The 12,551-nt window shown below is 32.8% G+C and overlaps 2 protein-coding genes across 10 annotated transcripts in view; one reads left to right on the forward strand and one right to left on the reverse strand.

Annotated features, from left to right (window-relative positions):
- Positions 1-12,551, forward strand: part of LOC105679718 (uncharacterized) — a 143,770-nt gene that overhangs the window by 96,716 nt on the left and 34,503 nt on the right. The gene's annotated exons all lie outside the window — the stretch shown is intronic.
- The window catches only part of LOC105679715 (adenylate cyclase type 6), a 94,449-nt gene that overhangs the window by 60,378 nt on the left and 21,520 nt on the right, over positions 1-12,551 (reverse strand). For all 3 annotated transcript variants that reach the window (XM_067361138.1, XM_012379910.2, XM_067361139.1), the window contains exons 3-4: positions 4,692-4,958; positions 2,117-2,275 (exon numbers count right to left, since the gene is read on the reverse strand). In XM_067361138.1, the coding sequence (XP_067217239.1) occupies positions 2,117-2,275; positions 4,692-4,958 (426 nt within the window). The remainder of the gene's footprint in view (positions 1-2,116; positions 2,276-4,691; positions 4,959-12,551) is intronic.

Here is a 12,551-nt window from a genome sequence, read left to right on the forward strand (position 1 = left end):
GATGAGAATGAATAACAAATTTATGCTCGGAGAGAAATTGCGGAAGGAAATACGTATCTAATGTATTTCCTATGTATGAAACTTTTGATGGCAGTGCAGGAGACCTCTTCGTTGGATAAATGGCTGAGTGTCGTTTTTCTTTACTAGAAAACTGATCGTTAAGTTCTCCAGACATTTCAGCTTTACTTACGATGCAACGTAGAAAACGCCTTGTTCTTGAAGAGCTGTGCAGTCGAGCGACTGAGTTAACACGCTCTAGTTTTTTTTCTTTTAGAAATATCCGAAGTTTTAACCAGCGCTTTTTAATAACCAATACGTTAAAAACATGTAACGTCAAAAATATCTTATTTTAGATTTTTTATTTTTTAATTTTATTATATAATATTTTATAATCAGTAATATTAGAAGTATAATATTTACTGAGAAAGAGAGAGAGAGAGAAATTCTCCATATAGTAGCCGTAATACGACTAGGTTAAATTTACAGATCACATTGCTCTGATACAAAGTAAACGCGATGAATATTCTCGACTCGTATTATTCGCATATTTCTAAAATAGCTTCGTAATATTTCCATATACCAAAGTTCCTGTTGAAGCGTGCGCTGCATTTGACGGGCGAGACGTTTCAATATATTTCCGTTTGTACCCTACAGATGGTAAAGGGTCGGCTAACGCGTTTAACCGCGTCGTTTATGCTACGAATGGATTTCGCAGCTTCACGGACATCACGTTGTATCTTCGCCAGGCGCGTTCTATTTCACATAGAACAGAATCGATGATACAACCGCAAAACACAGTGAACACGCGACGTGTTCGAGACATGTTCACGGATATGAAGAGAGAGAGGGGGACAATTTGCGTTAGATTCGTGCCACGATCGAAGAAGGGAGGGAGGAATATTGCCTGAAAAGTTTTCGGCTCGAAACTATCACGAATCTGGACGCGCGAGCTTTATTATGCGATACGAATTTCCGGGCACCGACCGTCGAAACTTGTTGCGCAGTTTTACATCCTCGATTTCTTTCTTTTTTCTTCCTCTTCTCTTTTTCTCTTTTATCTTGGTTTTTCTCTGTTTTTCTCTTCCTCGCCTGACCGAGTTCGCGAACTCTGACGCGTATTACTACTCCTACGCAGCACGGCTCACGTCAATCGACGGCGCCAATGCGCCTCCCTTGTTCACGCGTGCCTCCGCACGACGAACTCAGATTAATCTTCGATAACGTCGTTGATTTGCATGACAAGAGTTGGGAATGTCACCGACGTTGACTTAAGACATCGCCGAGATGATATCGAAGTTGTTAGCGTCAAGTTTTTCGAAAATTTTTATTTAATGAGATGGAAAATTAAATTGATTGCTAAGGAAGATAAATATTTGATTTACTAGTTTTTCTGAGTTTATCTCATCATTAAAGCAATCGCGTTTGCTGAAGATAGTTTTGTAATTTTTTTTATAAATCGTAGAAGATTTATTATAAGCTTCAAGTATCAAAATACTTATCGGAAAGATAACTATTGACAAGATAAACTTTCTGTACTTCAATTATCATCACAATCAGCTTATCTCGACAAATTTTTAATGATTCAAAACTATATATTGTTATTAGAAATATATAACTTTTGAATGCACAATAATATTACTAACATAATTAACAATTTCACATAGCTAACTCGAAAGAAACTTAATAATTGTTATCAGTACGAGTTATATTGAGCAAATTGTCACAATTTAAATTCAGCAAATTCTAATTACAGTGCGCTTTCTCCAACGTTGATATGCCATATTTAACTTCAGACTAATCCAATTTGCCGCTTATACTCCGGCATTTGCAGTAGAGCTATCGCAGTGGAGACAGGTAGATAGTATACATAGGTAGTAGATTAACCGACGCGTGGTCAGACACGATGGCGGAGAACGTCTAATCGTTTCTACTTTGACGCAAATCTACGTTCATGTTGAATTTATCTAATATTTATTAGATATGCCGATTGCACTCGGTGCAATTATGCGGCACTCTTGTTAAGAGTAAAAAATATATTCCGAGTAATTATGGAAAGAGGAAAAATAAATGAAAGGAAAAAGGCGAACGCGCGCCACGTAAAAAGTACGCGTCTTACCTGCAGATTCTTGAAGCGATGAGAGCCGCATAACGAGCTCAGGAATCTGCTCAGAGCGCATTTCCGTGTGCGTTGCGTGATTCCCGCGTTCGCTGTAGTTTCCGTTATGGACTCCCTTCCGGTCGTTGGTGCCATACCGACCTCTGACCCTCTGGCCACCTATAAACACGAGCAATCGAGATATACCGAGTGTCTTGTAAACAACAGGAAGTAGACAATTATATTTTTTATTTTTCTTTGCAATACTAACTTTTAATCGGCAAGTTTTAGCTTTGTAACAAAAATTTGTACCATAAAAAAAGCATAAAAAGTTGTTTTATTGTTTTTAAAATAATGGCTGTAGCACTTAAACTTATAATTCCTTGATGGTCCGCAGCTACTGCCATATTATAGTAATTTTTGATATAAAATTTTCTCTGTGTAGAAATTAAATTTCGCAGCCGGAAATAAGTAATAATGCAGTCTTTGTCATTCAGTTTTAAAAAGATTTTAATATAAATGCTGATTTCAGAATCTTTTAATTACAAAATATTGTAAATGTTTGACGATTTGTGAAGAATGATTTAAAATTTTTTATCGGAAACAGCGTGTTCATAATTCAGTTAATCTCACGACACCCTGTAGTATCGCTGCGCAGCAATTCATCGCTCAAACAGCACGGTGCATAAATGTGATTCAACAAAAGGCACACACGGTAGTCGGCAAGCGTGTTTACCTGTAATACGATAATCGTTGCCGAACCCCGTGCTATTGTTTGTACGCCGACCGCGCGTAGTTTCCGTAACGATAATTCCGTTCATTCCGAGAGGGATCATCGAATGCACAAAATGCATACGAAATGTTACGCTGCTGCCGATAGAAAATTATTACCGTTTGTTTGTTCACCCTGCTTCTTCATCTCCATATTTTTGCAACGTTGTAACGTATTTGTGTAATTTTTGTACCGATAAAACTTAATTTGATATTTCGTTCGTTTATCATATAAAACGGCAATATTAATCTTGATGAAGGTAATACAGTCAACAATTCGGCAAATTTTCGATACGATGTATAATAAAAATTTAGTCCGTAAACTCAATACGGCAAAAGGGGAGTAAAAAGCGGCCGAATAATCAAACGATTGAACATATCGATTATCGATGAAACCGGTTTCATTATTTATTGGTGAAGTCCAATATCAGAGCATCGCGTATCATGTAATGCACGGCGTCGCGCCTCCATCTTGAAAATTGAGCAGACGTATCAAAGGGAAAAGGATCTGACAAAGTGGTTTCGCCTTTCCGCACCGTTTCTCGTTTCTTCTTTTTGTTCAGCGATTCCTTCTGATAGAGACTCCACCGTGGTAATAGAGAAACGTGATGCGTGTGCAGCGGAAATACCGAACCAAGCTCATCGCTCATACGGTCACGCGCGCGCGCATCGTTAATAAAGTATTCTTTTTCCCAGAGATACTCGAAATTTTACCCGAACGTTCGATAACGAGGAAACATGTTCTCCGAGATAAAGCTTTTTAATGTTCGCGGATAATGATAAAACTCGTCGAAGGATTCTTTTGAGATTATCAGGGTTTTAATAACTCTATACCTACTTTGTCATCCAATACATAGTTATTAACATTGTAAAAGTTTGTACGAAAATTGTGTATACTTGAAACATTTATTAAAATTGATAATAATTTTTATGGGAAAATTAATATATGTAGAAAAATATTTTTAAAATTTTTTATAAAAACATAGAAAAAATTTTTAATAATTTTTCTATAGATTTAAATATATAATCTTTCGAAAAAACATTGTGATAGCGAATAAGATTTAGTAAATATTTGTATTATATATAAATGCCAATAATATGGCATTAAAATAAGCCATGAGCTATTATTCCTTATTAATTAGAAATATTTGTTTGACAATTGTTCGATGAATTGAAGAAAATTAATTAGCTCAGTGAGGTATTTACTCTTCAATTATATTAAACACACGAAGCACGAAGCTGTAATATAATATTTAAATTAATTCCACCCAATCATTTATTTTTTCTGACAAATTAAACAGTTTTTTTTTTTTAATATAGGCTATAATTTTTATAATTTTAAATATTTGTTTGATGATTGCTTGATCAATTGAGAAACATTAATTAACGCTATTTGCCGTTCAATCATACTAAATACAAGGTACGAAGTTATAATGTAATATTTAAATTAATTTTATCTGGTCATTTATCTTTTTTTACAAATCAAGCTGCTTTTTAAGAAATGTAGTTCATATTATAATTATTAAAAGAGATAGAACAATTTATTATAATATTCAATTTTATTTTAATTTGTTTATTTGTAATTTAAAAAAGAATTAATTTGCCAATTAAAATTAAAATATATATTTTTTTTATGTTTTTAACATTAAAAGTACATTCTCCATTTTTAGGATATTGTATAATTTTTTTTTACTTGAAATCTCTAAAGAATAAGATTTTTATTATTTCATGGACTTTTTTAGTATAATTACTTTTTGCAATACATTTATATTCTCTTACTCATACTTAGTAAAAAGAGAGCTTTTAGTAAAGCACGATGACTCACCGTAATGATGGACGGACGCGGCGCGCCAGTAAAGTGCTCGATGACCTCCCAATTGGACTTCTTAATGGGCGGGGTATGTGGTGTTTTCGGCGTATTCGGTGTATGCGGTTGCGAGGACGGGGTGGAGGGTTTAGAACTCTGCGTATCGAACAACAACTCAACGCGCGGTTTACCACCATCATTGCTGCTGCTCACGTGTTGCCTCAGGCTTGCCCATCTTCTGGTGCTTCTGGGAGCTCCGGATATTGTTTTGGGCCCAATTTCGCCCTAGCAAAAAGAAAATAGATGATTTTGCATCGCGCATAAATTTTTAGAAATTTGCATTTCGAGATGTCAGCTTTAGAAACTTGTTGACTGACAAATATGCCTTTGATTCTTATTCGCTGACCGATAAATTTTTTGAATAATATATTTATGATTATTCTCTTTTTTTAATCAGAAATTGATAAACCCAGGGGAAAATTCTGAGATTATTTTATTATAATCTTTCACGACGTTTAGTACTTAATATTTTATAATAGTGAGATACTATTTTATATTGCATAGAACTATAAATAAAGTTTTTCCCAGTATTTATGTTTCAAGTGAAAAATCTTTATAACGTACCGTTTATTTAAAGTTCACGTATAAATGTATTACTTATCGTGATCTTTATGTACATTTTTATGGACATGAGTTTTTAATGCAAATATGTGGAAGAATATTACGCGCCATTTAATCTACTTTGTACGTATTATTTCTCCATTTTACTGGGAAAGAGATATTTTTAATATCGGATCAGAAGGAGTGTTATGTCACAGAGACGCCATTATTTATGTCGCCTCAGGCACCGAAAATATCTACTTGGTTTTACTCAAAGCGTAGACAGAACTGACTTAGTCATGTCAAAAGAAAGTCGACACCCGTTACGTAAATTTTCACAATTTTACGCGGAAATTGCAGAACTCGGAGAAACGTGACACTGCGTTTGTGCCACAATGCATAATATCATGCATGAGCTACACTTATGTCAAAAATTTTTCAAAATCTTTTTCCTTTCTTGATCTTAAATGTGCTTTTCTGTTGACCTTTTCTCAGTCTCTTGTATTTAAGATTATCAAAGAATCTTTGAAATATATGCAGAATTAATAAAAAAAAACCGACTACAACAGAAGATAGTAACTTTGTGCTATCTTCTCGTGCTATATTGCTCGTTAGTGCTCAACATGACTTTTTTAAAATAAAAATATAAGTATTGAGATAATAAATTAGACTTTTATATGACTAAAAGCTTTAATTTTTTTTCAATAACACTGTATTAATTTTAAATGATATAAAATTAAATATGTTTTAAATTGAACATTTTAACATGCAACAAACAATAATCTTTTGCGGAAGGTTTTTTGAGAAAAGATTAATTTAACGGCGAATTTATTAAAGATACAAAATAGTGGTTTACTGTATTTTAAACCGGAAATAACGTTACGCGGAATGACATCGCGTGTATCGGGATGACGTCGCGCGTTGCCGGATGACTTGAAGTAAGCCGCGTCAACTGTCAGAGATTTCAACATAGTCATCATCCACATATGTGGTTGCGTCCCGTCAGTCGCGATTACGAGACATGCGAGTTGTTGACGCGGAAAGCAACTTTTGCGAAGTGAAAAGAGCTCGTTTTTTCAAAATCGATGAGCGCACCCCTCCGAACTGTTACGGGAATTGGAATCATGGTTTGTAAACAAGCCGCATCGTTTCGCCTTTTCGTCGTATTTTCTATGCTTTCACGACGGGAACGGTTTTTTATGCCATCTTTTCAATGGCCTCTCGATGCCGCGCGTTTGGCGCATCAGTACATACATGATACATGTGGGAATAATGGATGCGAGAGTTCTTGCATGCCGTATGCAGTCGTGTGCAGCCGTGTGCACGTTTACGTAAATACACACAGTCGTTTTATTATGATGCGCAAACAAGAGACAGCGAATTCACGCTAAATTATTTGAAGCCTGATTTAATTATATCGATGCGAGAGGTGGCTGGCTGTATACTTGACTTAATTAGCGTATTGCTTATTAAGAAAATTAGAATTCTAGAGATATTTTGAGAAAAAGATCTTAAAAAATCTTTCCATTAAATTTAGAAAGCATACATAAGAATAATTAAAATATTAGTTTCAAATTAAATATTTTTTTATTTTATTCTATAGTGTGATAGAAAGAGAATTGAGTGAACGAAAATTTAATTAAAATAACATATTTATAATTTATTATTGTTATTTTATACTTATAATGTAGTATATCTGCATATTTCATTAAATGCAATTATATTAAGAACTCGACAATGCATTTTAACAATTAATAAAAATTAGAAGTCAAACCAATGTAAAATACATATAAAAATATATCTCTAACAATAATTAATTATATAATGTTCGAAGGTTTTATATTCTTTTATCTACATCATGTTGCTTTTATCAACTAATTTTTATTATATTGTATCGCATCTTTGGTACAAAACCCTGATACTTCAAACACGAACACCCTTAGAATGAAGAGATAAAAGCGTGGTCGGAAAGAAGGGTCGAGCTTTTCTTTTCGTGGAAAATAGAAACTTAATACGACATGGACGTCCTTTACGAATCCTCTCTCGTAGAGAAATTGAGGGAATTTTATTGAAGACATTCTTGTGTATACTTTTTTTGGACCAGGGTCGGATTAAGGATATAAGTGCGTAATACTTCTTCCTTTACTATTCATGTATTCATGGGGCAGTTGAAGTATCTGGTGGCTATTTTTTCTTAACGAAAATCGCTAGGGTCAGATTACATTTATTTTTCAGTAGAATACTGGTAATTTTGCCAGTATGATATTTTCACTTGGGATTCAATATATGAGTAGTAATATCGCAAAGAAGCCAGATTTTATTACGTAAATCTTATTTTTATATAAAATAGTAAAAATTATATTGAATAGTGTAGACTTTTGTTTAAAATAATAAATCATGTGAAGAAAGGGGATTAAGAAAGCAGATTGTATTAATCTTCTAATTATGATTATGTCGGTCAAATCTTGACTCTTCAGTATATAATCTTTCTGAAACGTTTATGAATATAATCATCGTTGTATAATACAAGCTGTTGACAACCTGCTTTGGCTCTCAATCCCCTTCTTTACGTAAAAATTATAATTATAAACATGGATTACTTGAAGTTTTCGAAAATAGGAAAACGGTTTATATTTTTTAATATTATTTTTATTTTACAATATAATCCACTTGAACTTCAAGAATACTTCAAAACCATATAAAACTCGATTTGTTGTAGCCTGTAAAATATCCCTGGCAATTAATTTTTGTATCACTTTTTTATCTCACGAAAATTTTTTTCCAGAAAGGGATTTTTCTTTCTTTGGAATAAATGGAAATCAAACGAATAAGATGGGACAAAGCTCCGTTGAGCTTTTTTATTAAAACGATATTTGTACAATTGATTTGCCCACCGATTTGTTAGCAAACACTTTGCAGACAGTTTTTTTATATACAATTCGTCAGTTAAGATATGAAATTTACTTAAGATGACTACGAGGTTATTTTTAAAAAATCTATATTGATGTTTATATTTTATTTCGCGAGATTAAGTTTTCAAATAACTCATATATAATAAAAAATTTAATATTAAAAATTTTCTAAATTAAATGTATTAAACGTACATATAATAAATTAATTGATACATAAATCGTCAAAATTGATTAAAATTGAATCGTTAAAATTGATATATGAATCTTTTAAAATTGGGGCGCAGTGTTAAAGTAATATCTATATCTGTTTTTATTTAAAAATATAGCGTGCAGGATTTGTCTTTACATATACATATGTGGTGATTTTCGCGTGCGTATTCTTCGTTCTTATTTCTGACATCTACGTATCGTATTCCCTGTTCGCGTTCTTAGACGTTTAAATCTCTCGATTTTGTGCTGCTTTTCGTGTATTATCCTTGTATCATCTCACCAGTCAGTTTTCAATTTGGTGAGACTTCCAAAGGTAAAGCTTTCATCGCTGCGAGCTTATCGCAGTTTTTGCGATAACGATATTATATGTCGCGTAACGCGCGTTTTTCAACTTTGTGCTAATGCGATGGCGAGAGATACAAATTAAATATCTATTTTGCTCCGAATGCGGCCGAAAATAGCTATTTTACATCTGGGCGCTACACAAAAAAGAATTTTGTAATCAGAAATTCAAATTTTTACACTAATAATTTTATTAAAATTTTTTATATAATATGTTCTTAATTTTAGTTTCTACATACTTGAATCGATGATTCCAGTTTCGAAAAAAAGAATCTTATACAAAGTATATATTTAATTTCTTTATGAAGTGTTATCGTTACATCATTAATATTTATTTTGCATATGGTTTATTAATCAAATACTCACGATTCTGTTTTAATTTTCAACTAATGAAAGAAATTTCAAAATACACGACCGATGCATTTCTCGTGATGTAATCTTTCTATTTCATAATGTTTTTTGATATTGTGCATTGCGATAATAACTTTATTATGATTGACGGTATTCTCAGAAAAAAAATCAGTGCACGATGTTCTTTTACTTTCGTGAAGCGAACGACTTTCGTGTCGGCGCATTCGTTACCATGTACTACTTAAGTGCCGCCGGGTGCCGTGTAAAGTGTCACATTCCGGTAATGATATTCCAAAAAGGATATGAAATTCATATCACCTGTACTTGCTTTGCTGACGTCTATTTACATTGTTTCACTACATATTTAATGGATCTTTCATTCATTTAAATACATGTTCAGTGTACATTAATGATTATAACGAAGTATCTCAAATGTGGATCTTTAATTACATCAATTTATTAAAATGTAAAGCTATGGCATCTGTTAAGTTTTAAATTTAATGTATTCATAAAATTTCAGATTTTTTAGTATAAAAAAAGAGACTTTCATATATGTATTATTTTGATTTAGGTATCGCTTCATGAACGAACAAATAAGCATGCCAATTGCGCGGCATGTTTAACAACAGAACAAAACAAAGTTGTACATTCTGTTTCTATTAATCACGAAATTCCTCTCGTACTGGTCTCGTATTAGGCGCCCTCTTTTTTTTCTTTCTATACTCCGCACGTTGTTGATTAAGCGAAAATGCTAGCGTAATTTCTTTTATGTCGATGCAACAATTCATTGCCCTAGATTGCGTACATGTTTATTTCGTATTTTCTCATCGATAAATTTTAATCATTTTGAGTACGGGGAGAGTACGCGATTAATACCATTTATTGAACAAAAAGATCGCATTCGGTTGGTCGGACACAGCATATCGATATTACAGTCGGTATTAATTATTTGGCAAATTATCCATGTCACGGAGCTTAATGGTGATATAAAATCATGCAGCACACAATTAGTGAAAATGGAATGGAAGATTCCAGTCGAAATAATTTTTTTATCGCAGAACGCTAGAGCGATACACGGTTCTGAATCGCGCCTACACTTGTTGGTTTTTTTTCCTTTTCTCACCTGATATAGATGAATACAAGTTTCTTTCTTCGGTGACATCTTCCATTAGTTACCCTCGTTACTTTCAGCGATCGCTCGCCTTGCAGAGAACATCGGTTCATGAATCGATTATACGTTACGAGTGAAACGGGTCGCCTTGTCGCAGGATCGTTACGTAGGTGAAACCGTGGAAATTGTCGGCGAGTTCCACTCTTAAATTATTCAACGACAACTTTTCTGCGTTCGTTCGTGTTGATTAGTTAGGAAAGCTCGCACGCGCGCCGGATCCAGGCCGTACACGACTCCCCGCGGCTCACTACGAACGCATACTATATTTCATCGTATATTACCGAGCGAACACTCCGTGTTTCTCGACACGTCCGATTTGAGACGTCTTTTTTTATTCGTCCTAACGATGTACGTGCGCTTTTTCTACGCCAATCGTCAAGGCGAACGCCATTTACAACAGCGTCGAGAAAAACACTACCAAAGAAAGTGTACTTTATATAGCAACTATTGAAGCAAATAACACTCAACATGAGATGTTCTGTTTCTATAAAAATATTGTGCACCATAATGATTTTTATAATTTGAGAAGCGCAATGCTTTATTAGAATTTTAACATGTACTCATAGAATACATAGACAAAATAAATGCAACTTTGTTACTTTTGGCGATTTTAGAAAAATATGTAGATGTGATTGTTATATTTAAGCAAGTACTATTTTCTTTACGTAATTTCAGCTTTTACTAAATGAATGGTTTCGTTCGCATAATTACCACGTTACATTTTGAATGCGATAGGAGAATATTCACTAAAACGATACTGCAGTATGCATTAATTAGAGAGAGAGAGAGAGAGAGAGTCAGATATAATCATTATTATTTAATTTAAAGCAAAAAGTATTTTTGTAATTAGTAGTAATACATAATTTTTATTAATTATCAAAATGCGTGGGAGAAATATCGCTGATAAAAAAACTATTTTAGGAAGAAATATATTATATAATTTGAAACTGGATTCAATGAATTGTAAGATACTCAAATCAAAACATTTCCGAATGAATGAAGATAGTAAATCGATTTTATATTATACAAGGTAGATCTACACAGGTAAATTATTTTGTGCAATTCCACCGATAAATGACTCGTACGTGATCGGAGAACGAATGCGACAAATAGAAGATATCACGGCAAAGCGTTAAAATTACAAGAAAATATTTTGAATTGCAGAATTGTGTGTTAACTATCGATGAAACAACGCGAAAGAAGTAAAAAAATTTAATTTATTTTGATACTGCAATATTATTTATATATATATTTTTGTTTAATCGTAATGTGAAAAACAAGATAATACGAAAATTAATTACATTTGCAATATTATATTCTAAAATAATGTATTCTATTACAAGATAATCGAGCACAATGCATGCTATAACACGAATGCGCTTTTAACAATATGTCACGTTAATCGCAGGTGTTGTTACAAGGCACAATTAACATCCAAGTACACATTATTGATTTATTGTCTCAACATTATGATATTTTTTGTTCAAATCATAGTTGATCATAAATTATGATTCGTAATTTTTATTAGATTTGAACTAGTTTTTATTAGAATGAACTAGTTTTTTATCTACTATTAACAATATTGATTATGTTAATTTTTGTATTAATAATGCTAATTTTTCATATATTATTTAGTATTTGTTTTTTGCATATAAAATTATTAAAAAATATAAGCAAATAATTAAAATTAATATAATGATGTATCAGTAATAATTATTAATAATTTATATAATATTAATTAAACGTATAAAATAATGAAAGATATAACGAACTGAGATATACACGAAGAAAATTTTATATAAAAAATTACTATGTATGACAATAATGTTTTTCACATGTGAAACATAGTAAAAATTTTCGGTCCGCGGCTACTGTCATACATAGTAATTTTTAATATACAATTTTCTCCATGTAAAGATACTACTTTATATTTCAGTTCGTTTAATATTTTCCATTAAAATGCGCATTGAGTTGCGAAACGTACAGTAACTGATCTTTCATTCAAGCATTTCTCAATATCTGTGGCAATGAATGGAATCGCGCGGCGTGAAACGCATTTGAGGGAAGTTTTTACTCGAACGTACGTCTTGCGGTATTCCACATATGCGTTGCTTTACGAATGCATTGTGCGACGGGTTAGTTACGTGCCGTCGGTGGATTACATGCGCAACCGGGACAAAATGTCGAGCGTCGACTGCTTTCTCAGCTAGAAAATACTTGCCGGAGCGTATTAAGGTATTACGCGCGTTTCTGAGTCTGAAAATATCTGCGCCAGCATATTTAGTATATTAA

This window comes from Linepithema humile, chromosome 1 (genome assembly GCF_040581485.1).
Source record: "Linepithema humile isolate Giens D197 chromosome 1, Lhum_UNIL_v1.0, whole genome shotgun sequence".
Lineage (NCBI taxonomy): Eukaryota > Metazoa > Arthropoda > Insecta > Hymenoptera > Formicidae > Linepithema > Linepithema humile.